Source organism: Ascidiella aspersa, chromosome 2 (genome assembly GCF_963924565.1).
Source record: "Ascidiella aspersa chromosome 2, kaAscAspe10.2, whole genome shotgun sequence".
Classification (NCBI taxonomy): Eukaryota; Metazoa; Chordata; class Ascidiacea; order Phlebobranchia; family Ascidiidae; genus Ascidiella; species Ascidiella aspersa.
In genome coordinates, this window is record NC_139448.1 from 14444404 (window position 1) to 14466602 (window position 22199).

Here is a 22199-nt window from a genome sequence, read left to right on the forward strand (position 1 = left end):
ATTATGTGTTGATTTAATAATTAATTGTTTGTACACTTTGGTAGGATCCTAGACCAGCGCCCAACATTTTGCTTCTGAGAGATGTTTTTCATATATCAGGCTGCAACAGGAAATACAAATAATCTCTGTAATTTTTTATCCTTCAGCATACAACATTAATTGCTGTTTCCGGCCCACCATACATTTGTAGGTTAAAACGGCTGCATAGTTGCACTCTCAGCAACAATCTTTTATTCATTTCAGGGTTAATCGCACATGGCCGATGTCTATTGACGTATCACCGATAGCCAAACCGTTTTGAAAAGTAATATGTTTGAGACCAAAGCAGTCTTAAGCTTTCGCCATAAGAGCCAGGTCCTTACCTATAACTACAGCCCTTAATTGCTAAATGAGATACATTCAACCAAAAATTGGTGCTAAACTTTAGCCTTGAATACAGTTATGCAGTAACTAGCCTTTTGCGCAAATAATTGGCATTTTGGCGTTCAACCTAATTTGTCAAATATCAGCACATTAGTACAGTAAGCAACCAAAAACACAAACTATATCACAGGCATGAGTTTTGTTAATGCACACCTGAGTTGTTTTTAAATAGAATTTTGTTAACACCCAATTTTGTAAATTAAACAACCAAATATTTATGTCTTGTTAGTTGGCAAAACAACAATTGCAGACTTGAGTCTCAGCCAAATATTGCTGCAATATATCACTGAAATTGGTTAAAAGGGACTTTAAATTTCTTCCAGGTGTGCGTAACTACCTGTTTTTAATTTGGTAAACGCAAAGTAGAGCGTAAAATTATATCATATATTGTAGTTGTAGCGACACTACACCGACCCGGATTTATTAAAGCGTGTATTTAATAGTGTTGCAACTAATTCATTCTATATTTTGCCTTTTCTGAGTAGGTATGTTTCTGTAGTAAATTGGTGATAATACAACCTTTGTGAATGTGACCAGTTCTCAATCTGAAAATTGCTGTACTGGTTTTGGTATGTGGAAAGACATCCATATATTGCTTCTAGGCGATCCCAAAGTGGGTAAGACCTCACTTATCCTTTCACTTGTAAGTGAAGAATTTCCGGAGGATGTACCATGCCGGGTTGAAGAGATAACAATCCCGGCAGATGTCACACCAGAAAAGGTACCGACTTACATTGTTGACTATTCCGAGGCTGACCAAGCGGAGTACAAGCTGTGTGAAGAAGTCTCCAGGGCCAATGTTGTTTGTCTTGTTTATGACCTTACAGACCTTTCTACCTTACACCAAATTCGAGAGAGGTGGCTACCCTTAGTCAGGGAATATTCAATAAATGAATCTCTTCCCGTTATCCTGGTGGGAAACAAATCTGATCTGATATCAGACACAAAGATGGGTGAGATAATGCCACTCATGAATGAATTTCCAGAAATTGAAACATGCATTGAGTGTTCTTCAAAAACGTTAAACAATGTCAGTGAAATGTTTTATTTCGCCCAAAAAGCAGTTCTACATCCAACTGGACCGCTTTACTCACCAAGTGATGGCTACTTAAAGCCAGAAAGTAAAATAGCATTGACAAGAATATTTAACCTTTGTGACGAAGATAACGATGGGCTTTTAAATGATAAGGAGCTTGGAAATTTTCAGAAAATTTGCTTCAGTACACCTTTGGCAATGCAAGCACTCCAAGATGTAAAGAATGTGGTCAAGAAAAACTGCCTGGATGGTGTTGTTGATGAATCTTTAACACTAGGTGGATTCCTCTATTTGCATCTGCTATTTATCCAAAGAGGAAGACACGAAACTACATGGGCTGTGCTGCGGAAGTTTGGATATAATGATCACCTGACAATTGCTGAAGAATACCTGGTACCCGATGCCACTCTCCCATTGCAAGAAGGCACCCCTCAGCTAAGTGATGATGCCAGGAGTTTTCTCATTGATGTTTTCCAAAAATATGACAAGGATCTTGACAATGCCTTAAATCAAATTGAAATGGACAATTTGTTTAGCGTCTTTCCTTATGAGCCATGGGGAGCAGATGTGCTTAACACAGTATGTACAAATGACAAGGGTTATATCACAATGAAAGGATTTCTTTCACAGTGGATGCTTACAACGTATTTAGATGTTCCGCGCACCTTGGAGTATTTAGGTTACCTGGGTTATTCAACATTACGTGGCAAGAAATCTCAAATCGAAGGTGTTTCCTATATTTCCAACTCAAAAACTGACGCAGAAATTGCAAAGGACATTTTCACGTGTAAGGTTATCGGAGCGAGGGGCGTGGGCAAAACGTCGTTTTTACAAGGCCTGATTGAGCGGGATTTTCAAGAGAAAAACAACAAGTCGCAGGTTTCCGTCCTCGCTATTAATCAAGTTGCGGTCAAGAAACGAACGCCGGTATATTTGCTGTTGCATGAGGTCGAAATCACCGATGTCCTCGCAGCCGGTGAGGGTTTGTTCATGTGCGATTCGGTGTGCCTGCTTTATGACGTCACTGACGCTAACAGCTTTCAGCATTGCATTGAGCTGTACAAGAAGTACGTCATCAATTCCGACGTAACCTGCTTCGTCATCGCGATGAAGAGCGACTGCGGACCGGTGCGTCAAAACTGCACAGTGCAGCCGGAGAACTTTTGCAAACAGAACGGTCTGCACGCTCCTTTCGCATTTTCATCATTGCAAAAGGACATGTTTGTTTACGAAACAATTGCTGACCTCACGGCTTGCCCCAGTGCACTTTCAATCCCCAAGCAAAGTTTGCTGCAATTTTGTTTTAAGTTGGGAGTTTTAACGGCGGTCTGTGTCGCTGCCGGCTACGGAGTGTACAAGTTTGGCAGAAACCGATTTTCGCTAAACCAGTACAAGTAAAATATTTTATTATCGTTGTTGTTCCTGTCACCATATTTTTTATGTTTGACCAAATATGATCAACATGTTGTTGTTATAACGAATAATATTGTGGCACAACCCTATATTAAGTAGACGTGTAGGTTGTAGACGCTTCTTGATGAACTTGAACTAGGACATTATGTCCCAACAATTTGTTTACGTTTGTTAGCGGTGATTATTGCACAAGACAACGATGCGTTGGTTTTCACCGGAATAAAAGTAACTTTTTTCGGGTAAAACACTAATCCTGTTTTTTTCACATAAGATGTTTTCTAATCTATCTTCTCCTGGTTAAATAATTAATCTGTTGGTACCTATCATGGATGTTATTCCTGCACCGTCGTGTTTTCTCAGCTTGCATAAATAACCTGCCTTTTAAAACATTTTACCCGCGTGCGTTTTGTGCCTTGCTGTTAACAGTGCTTCAATAAAAGCCAGTCCTATCCAATCCCCGCCTTTTATACTGATTGCTTATAAAGTAATTTCAGGCAGTCGAGATGTATACTTATATACCATTTGTGTAAGATTTGTTGCACACGTCAAGAATCTTATGTGTATTCGATCAAAATCAGTCGAAACTCGCAATCTTACTAATGTAATCTCGTTTGTTTATATCCTGAAAAAAAGTAAACTGTGCGACTTAAATACGGGAGTGTAATCTACGATGTTCAAGTAAATACCTAGAAGCGCTGCTCGCAGAAACAGTTATCCAAGTCTGCGTTTTAGAACAAAAATTGTTCTTTTGAACAAAATATGCGTCAGGTACGATCATATCCTGCCCGCTTATAAAATTCTAATTATTGAATGATTGTCCATTGATTTTTGTTTTTTTCTTGTTACCTAACTGAAGCTGAAAACAATTTGTTCTCGGTAGTTATTGCATTTTATTGAAACTACAAAAAATTAAAAAAATCTAACGAGTTCCTACTTTAACCAAAGAAAACCGTTTTGCGACGGCTTTTGTCACAAATTTAGATTATACGGTGACCCATAAAGCAAGTAATCTTAACTTGATGCGTTTATTTAGTTTTTTTTAATAATAATAAGTTACACAGCGGAAAAAAGGGCACGAGAGATAAAATATAGATAGCACCTAATCAGAAGCGACAGATATACGTTTACAGACTGGCCAAACTAATTCGAAATGCTGCGAGATTCTTATTTCCTCGGGTAATATGGTGGGCCCATTATGATTTTTTTAACGTTTTCTTGAACATCATTAAGGAAGGTAAAGTTTTGGCGTATATATATCAATAAATCACAAAGCGAACACAAATTAGTAAACCGTTTAGAAAATCATAAACTTGATGCGTTTATGTTGTCAAACTTATGCTCAAATTTTTTTGGCGCTTATAGTGGATTTTTCAGGGCCCTAACTGATGAAGTTATAGCCCAGATCCTAAGATATAAATAGTATGAGAAACTACATTTTCGTAATTAAATCCTTGTCCTCGGTTTACTTTTGATTTACCCTGTTCAAAAAACAACATTATAATAAGCTTGTTCTCATTGGATTTACTAAAACACGCATGTGTTTGTTTACTAAAGATTTTGAACAAAGTTGTACTCTGTCTATCAGATTGTTATTATTACTAAATTGTTTTCTATTGAAAGAATATGGTAATGTAACAAGAGCTAGACAGCACATAATTATGCAGACTTGGGCGCTGGTTTAGAATCCTATACCACAATTATTAAATCAACACACAATATTTGGGTTAAGGACGCGAGTTAGCGTTTGGGTGTGAGTGGTTTAAGTATTATTATATTTTTCATTTAATATAGTACTTGTCCAACCCTAACCCAAACACTTACCCTAACCCGAATAATGTGCGTTGTGGTAGGATTCTAGACCAGCCCCAAGACTTGACCTATTTAAGTTAAATTTTTCCCCAAAAAATTAACCACCAGAAATCATACAACCATTACCATATTTGCAGAAGGTAATTTAACCAATAACTCAATGAAATGAACTGCAACAGTTCTGTTTGTTTTGCGGTGCTATCCCTGAATGACTGGCTGTTGAGTCATGGCTCTTTTTAAAGAGTAGACTTATAGGTATCATCCAGATTGGAAACTTTGGATATTGCGCGGGGGAGATGTTTTGCAGCTGAAAAAACGCGCGACTGAAAATAAAATTTCGACTTGAACTTGCGCGGCTGAAAATAAACCATCAGGCTACCGAAAGTTGTAAATTGCGAATTTATATTAAACTTACAGCGTTCATAGAATACTTGAATCACTGCGCAATTTTTGGTTGGTGTGCGGGCGCAGTGCGCAGGTAAATATTTAAAAAGTTGGATAGTATAGCATTTAATATGCAAAATTACTCGAAATTGCCTAATTTGACGTCACTAAACACGTGACCGTTGTTCACTGATGCGTGACCAAATCGCCGAACTGTGCGTTTTTGGTGATTCTATATGATGCATTATATTATATACGTCTTATAAACTAGCGTTAAAAAATTTTATGCAACTTCAGTATGCGGCCCGCAAATTTTTTTTGTGCTTGTTAAGTTTCATACAGAAGTTTGCGCGGCTGAAGTTTTGCGCGTTTGCTCGAGTCAGATTTGCGCGGCTGAACACATTTTCTATAAAATGCGCGGCTGTGACCGCGGCTGAAGTTGCTACTGCGCGGGAGATTAACCCCCGCGCAGGCCAAACTTTCCAACCTGGTGTGAGGGGAACATTTAAATTTTAGGGCTGAATATTACTAAATATTAGTTTCATAAATATTAATATTTTTTTTGATAAATGTATGATTGCTGGCTAACTTAGGTTGCCTTGGCTCTTGAGTAATGTGTAAAAAATTTTGATCGATATCTTGCATGCTTCCCTTTCGTGTGCATAAACCATTACAAAACCTTCATTCCCAAATTAATGGAAATTAGTCCTTTAATAGGTTATTAGTTATATTGACATAATGACATCATTAAGTGAACAATTGCTGAAGTTGGCCTTGCCAGAAGGGTCTTTGGGAAGAACCTTTAACAAGAGTAGACCGTCACTATTGTTTGATTCTAAAGAAGCTGTTTTGTTTGATAAGGACACAATTTATGCTTTAGGTAAGTTCATGAAAAATGTCAGTTTACTTTCATGCATTATTAAAAAACTTAGGTAGACAACAATGCATTTTAACGATTTTACATTTTTTACTTTGTTTCACAATTTAGGTCTTAATGGATTTGAAGAGTTATGCCAGATGGACAACAACCTTCATTCAAAATTCTATAATCAATTGTTCAGTGAAAGAGCAAAGGATTTGGAACGGACTACTAAAACAAAGGAATTTAATAGGATGCTGGATGCCACAATTAACAATTTTCTCATGCATATATCTCCGCATTTTCTTCTGCGCCCTACATTGAAATGTCTAGAATGGTTGATTTACAGGTAGGTTGGACTGGACCCTTAATGTGTTTTTTATTTTTGGCATTTAACTTTGGTTTATTTCAGTCCTCAAAAGCACTGTAGTATTAGAATCTTGCAATTAAAGGATTAGGTGTTAAATCATGAACAAACAATATAATATTGCATATAGGTTGCTATAACAATGAACAAAAGTACATCAAAATTTACTTATTTTATCATTTTTCAATGTTTTAGAGTACAGTTAAAGTCTGCTATTTTTCTTGGAGCATGTCCAGTCACTTGATAACTGTATTTTAGATAAAAATTGTATATTATTTTCTTTTTAAACATCATAGCATTATTTTTTTCTAATTTATTATTATGCAACAACTTTGGAATTTGCTTTACTTCAAATTAATTTTATTTTTATTAGTAATCGAACAACAACTTAAACAAGGGGTTACCAAAATTTTGTAGTCTATCTACCAGCTTTAAAAAAAATTAATTTTTTGTCTTTAGATTTCACATACACTCCTTCAATGTTGTGGCATTTCTAAGATGCATTGTTCCATACCATGCTACTAATGTGTTTGTGCGTGCAGTACAATTGATTGACCCGCAAGAGCATTCAGTCAAATGGTCATGGCTCAGATCTTTGCAGGTCTGGTTTCAAAATTGATTTTAATTACAAAAAATTAATGTGAAGATAAAATAATAGAACTCAATTTTTGCTTAGCTAAGTTGCAAAAAACATTATAATTTGCAGCATTGTTAGGAACTACTTATAAAGACTTAGAAAGACAGATTACTTCATTAAAGATGACTAACTTTATAAAGTTGTGTTATATTTATAGGAGGGAAATGAATCTTATTCCATGTTGAAAATTGTAGCAATTTGCTCCAAGGAATCTGGATTCTTTGGATTTGTTTGTGACATGATGAGAGATATCATGAAAGTAACACACTACAACATGGTACTATTTAATAAATTTGGAACTTCTTAACCAAGTTATCATGTGTTTTAAGGAAATCTTAAGTGGATCTTTGAGTTCCACCTCAGCACATCATCACATAACTTTTTTTACTGGTACTGTGTTGGGTGTTATACATTATTCAAAGCGTCTTTCAGATGGAATACTTACCAGAATAATTCCACTGTTGCTAAAGGTGAGTTTTGTTCTGTACTGAGTATACAATATATATTAATGACAAATGTCATTGTCAACAAAAAATTACAGTGTAGTAGGTACTATTTTTTCACTTTAATTTGTTACATATCTGTATTAAATTTGGACAAGGATTACTTGTCTTAAAAGATAATTATTAAATGGAAACAGTGCTCTTCTCAAGCCGATCTATTTTCTAATCCTTAATAATTTTATTTTCCTACCTAACAACAAGTTCTACATTAAGATATATATTTGCTTATTCATTAAAATATTATTGTTATTTCTCATTGTTGTTTATTTGAATTCTTTTCAAGGCATTTCAGCTGCAAAAGTCAGATTTCCAAGCTTTATCTTTGATGGTATTTTCACAACTTTTTGTAACTGTCACACTCGAAGTTAACATTCTTAAATCTTTTGTGAACCATTGTTTGGAATATTGCCTCCCCGAGTTTGAGACTCAGCTTGTACAAGTTATTCTTTTGCTTTGTGAAACTCAAAAAGAGAATGAAATCTTGTCTACAAGGTAATGTTAAAAACAATTTTCTAAATAATGTTTAGTAGATACTTTGTTACTAAAATCATTAATTATACACCATGGGTGTCAAACTCAAGTTTCATTCAGGATTCTATAAGATTATTTTTAGATATATTTGAGTTTTTTAACAACAAAATTGTGCTAAAAAGCTGCAATTCCTTACATATATTTAAGACAGTTCTTTTTTTAATAAAAAATATTACGCATCGCATGTGTGTCTGTAAATGGCAGCATGGTGTCTGTACGCCACAAGTTTGTGACACCTGGTTTAGACCAATATATATTCTCAATTTTGAACAGTCAAACTGGCCAAGTTTATGACAAATATTTAGATTTCAGTTTTTGGTAATTGATTGGTATTCACATGGCATTTTCCGTAATAGTTCTTAAGTGCGATTATTGTAAAATTTTATTGGATTTTGATTAGCAATCTAAAACTGAAACAACTTGGTTTGCACAGAACCTAAATTTTTGCATTTGCTAAAAACTTTTTGGTTTAAAAAGGGTTGTACAAGCTGAACCAAAGATATATTTTAAAATAAATAAAATATCTGTTGTTGGCATATTTCAGTATTTTAAGAAAGATGTATATGTTGAAAGACTTTTATGAAACAGTACAAAAGTTTGGGATCCATAGCAAATCTGAAAATCTGGTGTCAGCTGTGATTCAAAATGAAATATTGGCATTGTCAGGTAAAACCATATATACTTGGTACAGTGCTTTGCATGTAAAACAATTAAATAAGAAATACTTAACACTTGAAATGTATACAATTAGAATACTTAACACTTGAATGTACACATGTTAAACGTTTGATTATTTTTATTATATAGATATAAATATTATCTAAATATATATGATGTTTTGCAGGTGAAAACCAGGAATGTAATTATCTTTTAAAACTAGTTCAAGAAGTAAATTTAAGCAGCAAAATGCAACATATTATTTTAAAGTAAGGTTATATATGTTTTAATGTAAAATTTAAAAAAAAAAAACCTAATTGCAAACAAATGTTTTTATTCAAGGTTGCTGATGAAACTAGTGTTTTGTGATAAAACAGACATTGTATTTCCAAAAAATATTCAGTTTTGCACTGACGTTCTCATGTTTTTGCAACAACGTTACTCCACAGAGTTTGACCGGTCTGTAACAACTTATTTTGACAATGCTGCTGGGGGAGACAATGTTGAAAACTTCCTTGAAGCTTCCTATCAAGTATATATTATATCATTTGGTAGTTGTTTGTATAAAATATTATACTTAAAGGGATCACACAGTTAAAAAATCAATACGGATTTTTTGCATTAAATATTGGTAGTCTTTATTTTCCGACCTTTGAGAAATTTCAGACACCATTATATTTAACACATGTGTAGCTATAAAGGCACAATAGTGTACAATTTCCATATATCATAAAACAAATCATATAAAGAAAAAAAAAAACGGAACAAGGGGTGTATCTAGGGGGTGGGTTTTTGGGGATCCATATCAACTCACTGCCTAAAGTGACCATGTTTTTTATGTAATTGGATCAAGCAGCTTAAGCTAATGCTCAACAAATATCAAGTGCAAACCAGTAGCTTTTGTCTAGGGTCGAATCCAGACCAATAACGTTTATTGCAGTTGCAATGAAACAGAAGTTTATGTACTCATAGTAAAAAACAACTATATAATTCGCAACACTTTTTCACGTTAAAAGTTCAACACTTGTATTTTGTATCTACCGAGTTAGGCTCAGTTGGTGCTCCTGGCTGTTTCCTGTCTGCGCTAATATGCGGTGCAGGTTTAACATCAGGCATCTTTAAAATATATTCAACGTTTCTCTATAATTATATTTTCACATTATATGTTGTTGTGCAATTAAAGAAATTACTAGGGGAATTTCCTTAAGGTAAATTCTGGCCCCCTCTTTTTGGATATTTGGGTACGCCCCTGACTGTTCCTGTTGATATATTTTAATTTAAAAAACAGTGTTTTGTAAGATATTAAATGCTTATTTAAAATTACTTATCTTTCTGAAACTGTGCATTGTAATCTGAAATTTCATGCAGGGTTCAACTGGATCAGTAGTCATTGGTTTGCTTCACCCCTCACTAACCATTAGGATTCAGACAATAAATATTATGTCCAAATTGCTGAGTGAAGAACAACCTGACAATGATTTAAATGATGTTGTTCAAAATCATATCATTCGCCTGTTAAACATGGAGACCGATAGCAATGTTGTGATTGGTTGCATTAAGGTATATATTTAGCACATTCTTATACTCTCTATTTCATGTTTTCGTCATTGAAAAATTATTATCTTACTTTTTAGTTGCTTCAGAAGCATTTAGCAGTGTTAACCGAGAAACCAGATGAAATCACAAACATTTTGTTGCGGCATCTGTTTTCTACTGAGTAAGTAAAATAACTTAAGTTAGAAAAATGTAGAAGCATTTTTTATGTTTTTCTGGTGTTGTTTAAATTTGGAAAGGGTAATAAATGAATGTGCATATTTCATGTTGTGTTTCTCATGTTAGTATATATATTACGTTTACATTTATTCTAGGTTCAGTTTTGACTGTAGGAAGGTAATTTTGAATTTCTTTATGGCGGACGACTGCTCTGAAAAAATATTTAACGAAGAGAGTATCATGAAAACTCTTTGTGTTATCAAGTTTCATTTTGACAGTTTGGTTAACATAGAATCCAAGAAGCTCCTGACATCAATTTCAAAATCAAAATTTTTGAAGAAAAACAGCCACCTCACTGTTTCAACTTTAAAGGGTAATTTGTTTTCCAAACAAAATTATAGCCTAATAAATAGTAAGTTAAAGATAATATGTAGTTGGGGTATCTTACTAAGTTCTTGTTTTTTAGATCCTGAAAAGCAAATTGGCCAGTTACTTAAATCGCTGTTATCAATGTCATTTAAAGACCTCGCAGTTTTGTTTGAATCTGCCTTGTTATCATCGGTTTTCAGCAGCGATCACAGGTTTTCCTCAGCACCCATTGTTTGGTTTCTCATGCTTGCCTGTATCCAAAAACTGAATGTCCAGGACAGCAGCTTTCCATCAATTATCAGAAAACTTTGTAACATTGTTGAAAAAGAAATTAATTTCCAGTTATTAAATCAAAATGATCTTTCTTTGGTTGAAGGTTCATGTATTTCCATGTTAACTTCACTCGTAGTTAGGGACAGCATTTCTGGCTTGTCTGTTGTCAAGCTCTGTTTTGAAATTTTAATGCAAGCCATATCCAAAATTGGAAACTGCATCAAAGAAGGTGACCATCGTGATGATTCAACAAGAAATGAGATTTTCTCCCTCCTTTTAAATACATGTCAGAACATTAAAATGCATTCAAAGGCGTATAAAAATACCAGTGTGACAATCCCGGATTGTGGAAAAGTTTTTGCTTACTTTTTTCAATCATTTTTTATTGAATTTAATGAAATACATCAGTTCCTGGTTGAAATCTGGACAGATGACTCCACTTATCCATTACCAAAGCGCATCCAAGCCATTTACATGGTTGCAATGCTACTAAAGTCCTCAAAACAATCTAAAATGGTAGGTTGAGAAGGATATTTTCTCAAAGTCTTAGTTGTAAACACTTAAAAATTGCATTTTATTTCAGGGCTTGGACTCTTCAATCGTTTTACCTGCCCTTCTGCTTGCTCTGTCCTCAAGTGAAAGCAAAATAAGAAGTGCTTCAATTTATGCATTACAATCCATATCTGCTTTACCCAGGTTTTTCCTTATTATTAAAAATTTCAAAAATATAAAATTTTATAGGTGTACAAAAACATAAAATTTTATAAGTGTACAAGCAAAGTGTAATCAATAAAATTACTCTAATATAAAGGAGAATTAGCCATTAAAAAAAAGTTGAACTGATTGTAGATCAATACTAGGGATGTCTGATAAAGTTGGATTGAAGTCCCTATGCTGCAGTTGTACTATCTAGGTGCTCTTCTGATACTATAATAGTTGATCTATGTGCTGATCCGATGCTAAATCTTGTGGGAATTCAGTTATGATTTGCAATCCAATACAGGAATAGGAATGTCTACCTTGATAGAAAAATTCCAATAGAAAGTTAACAACTGAGAGTAATTGAACTTTATAACTATTGAGCAAATTTTAGCCTAATAATAAAAAAAAAGGCCTTTGAATGTTTCAATTTCACCATTTTGCTTGTTTGGGCATAGTAATGACATCATTTTTATATCTGAACGGTCGCAATACTTTTTATCCAAAATATTGGGATATAAAATGTCAAGTATAGAACATCTTTTATCAAAACTTAGGAATAACTTTTTTTTTAATGTTGTGTGTTAAAAACTAATATTGAATCATTGAATTATATTTTTATTGCATAAATTTGTTAATTTTATTATTGCAGTTGCCATGCTGTTGAACTTGCTAAATTTGTTTGTGAATCAGTGAATGAAGTTCAAACGGATCACAATTACATTTCGCAAAGCCTCAAACTTTATTTTGATGATTCTAGTCTAAAAAGTAATATAAAAAAGTTATTTGTTGTTACCCTTTTTAACGGTCAAAACAGTTGTATAGCTATTTAAAAGAAAGGTTGTTGTAGCTGATAAACTAATATCTGTTATTTTTGTGCCCAGTAAAAAATATTGTATATACAGGAAAAGGTTCAGCTATCTAAAAAGATGTATTTTAGTAATAGTTAACATGTTTTCCCTGAAATACAACAATGTTTTTTTTTTAATTCATCAGAAAAAGAACTTAAAGAACGCCAAGCCTTCCTAAAGCAAATGGTAAATCTTCATGTTGTGGGTATGAAATCAGAAACCAAAGTTTCATCATTTGGCTTATCCTTTTTAAAGTGCTTGAATGAAGTAAGTATATATAACTCAACACCGGGTAATGTATAATGTTATAGCAATATTAGTAACAACTACTTTTTACTAACACAACAAATTACTTAGTGACAATTAAAATAAAGGTTCTAAAACTAGATATAATATTATGTCATTTGAACAGCACCAGAAAAAAAGAAAAAAAAATGTGTGATAAATTTGTGTTTTTTATTGGATTTTTTTTACCATTATGTGGTTATTATTGTTTGTAATGGTCACCAAGGATGATGTGTGATGACTGGTTATTCAAAGTACCCATACAAAGATAAATATAGTTAATATTATGTAAAAACATCATAATAATACTACCTTTATGGGAAATTGTAAACAACAACTTTAGTTATGATGGGCAGTAATAAAGAAGCACTGGCTGTGAATATTTTAGCCTTGTAGCAACCTTTTTTTTTTTTTTTTTTTAATTGGTTTGAAACAGATTTTCATAAAGCAAGAGTTTTATTGTTAGTCGTTTTTTTTAGACAAAAAATGGTGCTAAGACCGAAAAAGTTTCAAATAGTCCTCTAAAAGTGTTTTTAAATAGCCATTGGTTGATAACCACCGATGTAAAACATTTTAATGCATATTAAAACATTGTATTACTACCTTGAATATATATTTTAGATCAATGTCAAGCCCATGTTTGACACACTGCTTGCTGCTGCAAATCCAATGCTTCACTTAAGCGATGGATTGGGTAGTAATGAAAACAGTTTTATTGCCATAGTGGTCAGTAAAGCTGTTAATTGTAATTACCCTATAAAGCAACTTGGAACAATGCTCTACCAGATTCTGTCACTCAAGTCAACTTTTTTGCCACAACAAGACATTGAAACGAGTGCACAATATGCTGCTTTAAGTAGGTGGTTTTTGGGGGATATTTAAAGTTTATTGCAATAGTGATTAATATGTTTAATTACAAAAATGCAGCTTTTTTAAACATATTTTATTTCATGTTATTGTTTTTATTTTAGAGATAATTACCCGAAAGCGCTTTTCTACAGTTCCAAATGTTGAAAAACAAAAGTTGTTTCACTCACTGCTTGAAATGAAATCCTCGACCACCCACAAAGTTTTATTAACCCAAGTTAATAGAGTGTTAAAGGTTTGTATCATGAAAAACAAAATTGCTTACTTAAGTTACAAACTTAAGCACTAAGCAGTATACCTTGTCAATAAAACTTACACATGCATCCAACAATTTAAATTTGTGTGTTAAAAAAACCTTAAGAAAGTAAATAGTAATAATATTGTCTTTTCAGTTTTCACATATTTTCGTAGCTATTTATGAACAGAAGTACAACATTATTTTTTTAGATAATACCTGTTCAAGCCGGATTGCTGAAAAATGAGATAACTGCCTGCAATATCAAAGCTCAAAAATCTGTAAAAGGTGTAGACACTTCTGAGAACAAAGAACTTGGTTAGTACTTTGTAGTGTCTTTACTAGAGCTAGAGGAAAGTTCAACTTAAATTTGACTCTTTAAACACATTTTAGTACAGAATGGTAATTGTTTTTAGAAAATCAAAACTTCAACATCCTGCTTGCTTTGTTGGAAGTTCTTCAACATAAAAAGCAGATCAGCGAACCACAGGTGAACATAACTTAATATGTCAAATTTTAAATAAATAATTAGAGAAAAGCAAGTGAAATTTATCATTGTTGTGATAAAACGAAAGCTGTTAAATTGGACATATTTGTGATATTAAAAATGATAACTGTTGACTAATTCCAGTTTTGCTTTAAAGGATTTGTTGGAAACAGTATGTAATCTGTTGAATACTCTTGTGATTGAACGGAAGTTTGATGGGTCACTGGAATATATAACCCAACTTTTGATTTCTTGCCTGCTAAACCTGGTCCGCAGAGTGAAAGCAAACGAAATATCTGAGCAAATAAGTCTAAAAATTCAGTTAACCTTAAAGGTTTGTAATTGCATTATATAATTCATAATTTTAGGTTCTGTGTGCTTTTTAATATACAGCTATTTTTATAATTTTAACCAATGAGTTTAATTTCAAAGTTATGAACTTTATTATCATTATTCATATTGTGCCCTCTTAAATTTTAGCTTGAACTAGTAGTTTACTGCATTCAACAAACTGAAAATGCTTTTGTACACCGGGAGGCAGTGCTTTTGCTTGCAGAGTCTGTTCTGTTCTTTCCTGTAAGTATGTAATCATAAAAAAGTGTAATTTATTTATTTTTATTTTTTTCGGTTTATCATATAGACAGCCAAATATAAATGGTGCTTTGTTCTTTAAGACATAATAGAAAAATTTATAGCCACTATGAAGAAATGTAGCTTTTTTGTGTGTTACAGGATAAAATAGTTCACACAATCATGTCAATTTTTACCTTCATGGGCAACAGCCTGCTACGTAGAGATGATTCCTATTCTTTTCAAGTGATATCTCAAACCATCCAGTCAGTTATACCAGCACTCTTACAACAAAAGGTATATATATATTTATATGGTATTTGTTTTTTACATATTACAATGTAGTTTGGTTTACATTCACCACAAATACCTTCCATAACTTATTATACAATTAGTCAGATAGGCTTTGTTATTATGATCATGTTGTTTATTTCAGAAGAGTGCTAGTGATGATACTGTTGTCCAAATTCTTCAGGTCTTTGTTGATGCAATGCCTCATATACCAACACATCGCAGGTAGTATTGTACATTTCATTTAAATGATTTTAAAATGACAAAAAGCTTCATTGTGCAGCTAACAAATCTATCATATTGTTATTAAGTTAATTAATATACAGTTTTAGAACATAGATATCTATGTATTTTTTATGAATTAAGGTTAACGATCCTTGAGGAGCTTTTGAATGCAGTTGGACCACAAGATTATGTCTGGAAGATAATGATTTTGTTGATCGATCAGCAGTTTTCAAAACCTAGGTCCCCAGATAAGGAAGCACAAATGGAGGTAAAATGTTGAATTTTTTTCAAGTAAGCTGTATAAATATATTGTTTAAACTGGAAAATATGCTGATTTAACGTTGGTAATATCCGATGATAAATCTTAATTTACTTAAAATTAAGACAAATGATGTAGCCACTGAAGTAACATCCATATCTCTGGAGGGAACAATAGATATGTGTCAGTCCTTCAGTCACATTTTTACCATTGACACACAAATAAACAGCATTGAACAAATTGTTGGCTTTCTTCAACAAATGCCCAACGAATTTGGTTTGTTTCTTTTCTACATTTTTTACCTTAATTTGGTAGGACATTAATGCAAAAACATTTTTTTACTGTTTACAGAAACTAGAAAAGGGGTGCAGAAATGCAGTCAGCTAATGAATTTTGATAAAATGTCTGCAGTTCACATTTGCAACCTTCGTCTAGCCTCTATAATTCTTCTTTCAAAGTTGTTGTCAATAGGAAATCCCATATCCAATGCATTTCAGTGCAGCGAAAAGACTAGTGAAGAAATATTGCTAGTCACAACACGCATGGAAAATTTTGAAAGGTTTTTTCTATATATTTTACATTTAATGTTTTACTATGAAATATTTTATGTACATTATTTAATCAACACCTTTGTCATTGTGTTTTATGCAGCATTCTTCTGAAAGCCCTACAACTCAATGAACAAATTGTAAACCTGAAAAGTCAAGCCATAAATTTACCTTCGGAAAAGTCATCACGATATTATGATGTTCTTTATTCCAAGATGAATGAAACTTTGGACAAGGTTTGTTCCAATGTGTAAGTTGGAATACAAAATTAAGTAACAAAGTTTTAAATTTTCTTGTTTGCCTATAGATTACCCAGCTTTTGCCAACTGGAACAATGTTGCTAATTGTAAGCAAACTCTTGGAGCGGCAATCTCACCAAGTTCATTTAAAAGTCATTCAAATATTTACAAGACACATATCATATGGATTCAAGTTTTCAAATGATGAGGTACATTTTAATTTATGTATGCTTAGTTTTTTTCTAAATTTTATTTCTGAACCTTAAACTATGCCACAGGCTCTCCTATTTCAAAATGTGGCAAGACATCTTACAGCCCTGTTAGTTGATGACAGGTCAGTTTGATTTCAGTAGATTTAATGTTAAAATTATAGTGTTTTTTTGTAAAAGGCTTTTATTCAAGCGACAAGTTTCTATACCATGTTGTCATATTTGTCGGCATCTAATCATAAATGCTTCTGTTTGTTTTAATATATTTCCTACATTTAATTCAATGCATAAAAATTTGTTATCACCATTTAGATATGTTATACTAAAAATGCATAAGTATATATATTTCCTAATATTAGAAATTACAATATAGTGTTATGTTTTGTGGCAAAGCAATCCTGCCAAAGGTATAAATAAGTTCAATGTAAATTGCATAATGTTATAAAAACTGAATTAAATATTTTCAGTGAGGACCAAGGGTCTATTACGGCTCGATACAAAACTGCCTCTGCCACTGCCCTCACTCGCATTGTGAAGATTTGCGGAAGTTCCTGCTCAGACTATTTTGTTTCGCTAATTCCAGTGCTTTGTGAATTTGTTTCAAAAAAAGATATCGAAAGCGAGGTATATTTATGTGAAGATTGAAACCCTAACGGGTGCTGCTAACGCTTTCTGTACACTGTAGCCAGAACAAACTTCTAGTTAAAATAGCACTACAATACCATCTACATTAAAAACGTAATTTATTTTGCTACTGTTGCAGGTTTTAGCTCCATCAGTTTTGTGTCTCGGAGAACTGTTCACCACTTTGAAAGCCTACTGCATTGCACACTTGGCCAGGTATACAACAATACTCATTATCAATTTAATTATGTAAATATCAATCAACAGTGGACAGAAAGTAAAATAAGAAATTTCATTTGGATGTATTGAGTTTGTTTATATATTTATTAAAATAGTACCATGTTCTGCTACAACGGTGTAAAATATTCTTGGACAAAAGAATATAGCATCAAAATAAAATTATTTAAAATATAAAACCAACTGTTCCTTTGTTAAAGGTGATGATCCTAACTTATTATTGCTAACATGTAATCTATTGTTGTAGTTTAAGATTTGGTTCACCTATTGCTAAACTACCAGATAAAGTAGTATTTAAATAAGGCTGTTATTAAATAAGCCATTAGGTTAAGTTAATATCAACCAAAATTAAATAGCAATTTGGTTTTTAGAGTTTGTCCTTGTCTGTTAAAGTTACTGGGATCGAAGCATGTTCTTAAAAATGCAATGGTTTTGCATTCTTTGGTTAAGACAGTATACATGCTTTTCTCATCTGTGTCTAACTTTTTGAGCCCTCATTTGGTTGGTTTTCTATGCAAGGTGAGAAAACTTCTCAACACAAATAATAATTTTATATAGCTATTTTTTTTAAACAATGCAGGATTTTTTAATTTAGTTTCTTGATTATTGCTCGGCCATCCTACTAAATATCGGTTTACCAAGGTTTTGTTGTTTAATTTTAATTTTTTTTATATATTTATAACAAACAGTTGACTCCAATAACGTTGATTCACGGAGTCCAAGCTGAAAATCCGACTGAAAATACATCTAATCGATCAGTAAAAAAACGGAAAGGAAAAGCTCTTAATGTTGAAGAATATTCTTTTGAAATTAATACTATTTTAAATGACCTTTTCGCTGTCATCGCCAAAAAGACTCCTTCAAGAATTTTGATTCCAGCATTTTCGGCGTGTTATAAAAAGGTGACGATTTTACCGTGAAGCACATGTAGCACAAATTATACTATCTTATATTAAACCTTATTGAAGATTTTGGCAAAATGCCCGCTCGCCGCTAGATTTTTGGTTGAGGTAGTCAACGTGCATCTGGCTTCAATGGGAAAGGCCGTTTTAAGTACTCACTCCAATTCAATGTTTAATTTGCTGCTGGAGATGTCAGAATTTCGTGAAACCTGTCAGGAGGTAAATCTATCATTATAAAAGTGAAACCGACTCTTTTTAAAATGTTATATAGTTTGTAAAACATTTACTTTTTTAAGCTTTCCCTGGACGATTTGTTAAATATGGAAAAACAGGTAGTTGAAGGAATCGTTAATCTCTGCTTAAAATTACCTGAAGAAGAATTTCAAGTCCTGTTCCATAAGGTATGTGCAAAATTTGCTGAAGAATAACATACACTCATGTGTTTGTTGTCAATTTTATTTTTTTCAAAATAAAATTATATTTGTATTGTATTTAAGATGCGGTTTTAAGTGACATAATAAGTTTTATAAAAGTAAAATTAATGTACCACAATATAGAAAAAATGTACTCTACAATAATAAAAACAAATATAGATTGTATGTATCTTAGTTTTTACACCAATATTTGCAGTTAAGTTTGTGGGGCTGCTCCTCTGACAGTCCACTGAGTAACGCCACAACATTCTACCACTGCATGAATGTGCTGGCTTCAAAACTAAAGGGGATTTTCTCGCCTTTTGCAACTCAGCTTGTTCCGCATTTCGCAGTCATTATGGAAGCTCAAATTGATAAAGAAGGTAAAAATACCGAGAAATAAACCTCTTTGAATCCATATTGCGCTATACACTGGAAACAATGGCCCTACCATATAAATATAGAAAATTACATCGGGACTCTCACCAAAAACGTTTTCCTTTAAGATCTAGATTTTTTTTGGTAGATTTGCTTAAAAAAACAGCTATTTTAACTGAAAATCAATAAACCAATAACTAAACTTCTATATTTTAAAAGCACAACATTTTTACACTAAAAACTATTGCCATTGCGTCTTGTGACGTTTACATGATGTCCTAATAATAAACAAATATTGCTTTTTGTTTGTTTTAACTTATGCTTAGTGAATGACAGAGCAACACTTCACTGGAACTTTGTTAACACGGGACATAGAATTCCTTAATAACAATTTAGAACTCTACAATTCTACATGCATAAAATCTTGATCTAATTCCAAAGCTTTGGTGTATTCAAAATGTACTGAATGATAATAATCTACTCTTAACGGCGTAAGCAGAATGAAGCACAAAACTTCACTAGCTGTCTTCTGATATCTTTTATAAAATTCCAGAGCACATAATTTCAATTCCTGTTCTTTGCAGATGCAAAACTTATTTCGTCTTACAAGTTCCGCATGAGCAACGCTGCTGAAATGTTTGCCACTTTAATGCAGGCTGACGACTCTTTTGTAAATCAGGAGCGATTTGATAAGATTTGCGAACCTCTGGTGGACGAGGTGACTTATTTTTTTTTGCAGACCGTTATATTTTTGTTATCACATTAAAAACAAAAACTGTATATTTATCTATATTTCATTTTTTGATATATAATTGACTTTTAGTGCGTGCGTGTCCTGGCAAAGGTAGTATTAGACTGTTTATTTTGATTTAAAAAATACAATTTACAAAGTTATGTCGTAACAATGGACAATTAATTGAACGAATGCAGTCCTTTTTTTCGTGTATTTTTGTTTGTACATATCTCCCGTTGTGCAAACCGGTATTTTATGTTGTTGGTTGTGAAAGTTTTCCTCACTTATTTGCCACATAGTTAATTTTTTTTTTGGTTTTTAGATTGAAAAGAGTTGGCTGCTGGACGATTCCGCTTCCGTGTCTACTTACATTTCGAGTCGCGTGATCCCGTTAATTGGACAACTGGCCGCCTCCTCACACAACAGGATCGCTTGGCAACCACTCCATCACAACGTGCTTATGAAGATGAGGCACAGCGCAAAAGAGGCAGGAAAATTAGTTTTGTTTCTCCGCGACTTGTGGTATTGTTAAAGCGTTGACATGAGTTTATTCACTAGCGATTAGATTTGTATTGTTTACTCCTAACTAACAATCATAGTTTTACTAAGTAGGTTACCATGCATTGCTTGACAGACGTGATGTTTAATTGACTTTTTTATTTAAGACTACGTCAGAGTTTTAGATTGTCATGAACTTCGGTATAGTTTACAACGTGTTTACTCAACAGGTGCGGTGCTTCGCATTAGACGCGGTGCTGGCGATTGGCGGGCAGCTGGGCCAGGATTACATGGCCATGATCCCTGACACGATACCTTTCCTAGCCGAGTTAATGGAGGGTAAGCTGAACGCAATTCATGGCCATTTTAAACGCTTAGCAACTTCTCGCCTTATTCTTGTGGTATGATCAGTTCATATGCCAAACTGACGACAAAAAAGTTTCCACAGTACTCAAAAAAAAGTTAAAGAAACTTAACTAGAAATTATCACAAGACGATGTAAAGGGAATAACGTTTGCCCCACCACAGCTGTTTTATTTGTTCGCCATTATTTTTTTATGCTTAAAAATAAAGATCGCGGGTTTCTAGAAGGAGGCCTCTTTCAGCAAATGAACCTAAAAACCAAATTGCTATTTAAAATCTCTTTCAGCAAATGAACTTGTTTTTACAGACGAAGACAGTGATGTGGAGAAGCATTGTCACAAGGTGGCCACCGAACTGGAATCCGTGGTCGGGGAATCTTTGCAGAAATTCTTCTAGCACCGTTTTATTAGTTCGTGTCTAGGAAGGCAGCCGCGCAACGTTAATCAAAATAAAAATGCCCATTCGAATATTTGTGATTTTTCATTGTGATTTTCACCAAAGTGGTACGTAATATGGATCAATCAAAGATACTTACGTTTACTTTCTAACATAAAGTAAAGCTTTAAAATCAATTAGACAAGAGGTTAAAGTACCCTTTTCACTTGTTTCGAGATCCACGGATCCCAGTTACAAAAGAATAAAAGAAAAAATGACAAAAAAATCCTCCTGAAAACAAATTTAACGGATTTTTCGGAGAAAATATATGTTTTAAGTAGGCCTATTTATTTTATTTGGGGTTAAGTTAAAACGAGCCTGTTTTTTCATGGATACCCTAAAACTGCTTCATGGACCTCAAAGTGTTCCGCAGACATCAAGAAACGATGAATTTTAAGTATTTCACTAACTTTCAAAAAATTAGACAATATATTTTAATGGCTTGTTTTGTAGCGTATTACGAAGACGCCACAAAATCGTATTGATTGGAACATTTGTTTGAAACTAAAAAAGTACCAAACCTAAACAATTACGAAGCTTGGAAACGTTTAGCCAACTTAGTCGTCGTAATCAAGTTTATCGTCTACCAACGTAATACCAACTAAACACCATTCCTTTTCAACTCGTCTTGTGATCAATTTGATATTTTACCAAGTTTCCCTGTAATTTACAAACTGCAGAAGAGAAAACAGGCTTAAAATAACTTTTTAGTAGATATTTTGCCTATGCGATGTAGTAGTCATCGTTTTCAATAAAAACGATATTAAGGGTTAGGGATGTCTACAACTTAGTATCGGGTATCGGCTCCAATCCAATATTATCGGTCGGATATCCCTAGTAAGATTCAATAAAACTGAAAAACTGTACTAACCGGTAG

At 33.2% G+C, this 22199-nt stretch overlaps 2 protein-coding genes across 2 annotated transcripts; both read left to right on the forward strand.

Annotated features, from left to right (window-relative positions):
• Window positions 1–917: 917 nt before the first annotated feature.
• On the forward strand, window positions 918–3285 carry LOC146163869 (mitochondrial Rho GTPase 1-A-like). The gene has a single exon (XM_083381385.1). It carries the CDS (start codon window positions 995–997, stop codon window positions 2855–2857), a length of 1863 nt encoding a protein of 620 aa, XP_083237511.1. The 5' UTR covers window positions 918–994; the 3' UTR covers window positions 2858–3285.
• A 2503-nt stretch (window positions 3286–5788) lies between these two features.
• Window positions 5789–21336, forward strand: LOC146163870 (HEAT repeat-containing protein 1-like). Its single transcript, XM_083381534.1, has 41 exons — window positions 5789–5945; window positions 6054–6273; window positions 6751–6892; window positions 7086–7187; window positions 7258–7398; window positions 7715–7923; window positions 8507–8628; window positions 8807–8888; window positions 8962–9151; window positions 9988–10179; window positions 10254–10336; window positions 10488–10705; window positions 10799–11490; window positions 11558–11670; window positions 12326–12441; window positions 12670–12791; window positions 13431–13665; window positions 13781–13911; window positions 14124–14229; window positions 14328–14401; window positions 14556–14732; window positions 14879–14974; window positions 15131–15265; window positions 15405–15484; window positions 15626–15752; window positions 15869–16019; window positions 16095–16302; window positions 16395–16527; window positions 16599–16739; window positions 16809–16864; window positions 17207–17363; window positions 17503–17579; window positions 17972–18119; window positions 18290–18502; window positions 18569–18721; window positions 18799–18903; window positions 19133–19298; window positions 19878–20011; window positions 20349–20513; window positions 20755–20863; window positions 21195–21336. The coding sequence occupies exons 1-41, from the start codon at window positions 5804–5806 to the stop codon at window positions 21281–21283; spliced, it is 6252 nt and encodes a 2083-aa protein (XP_083237660.1). The 5' UTR covers window positions 5789–5803; the 3' UTR covers window positions 21284–21336.
• Window positions 21337–22199: the final 863 nt, after the last annotated feature.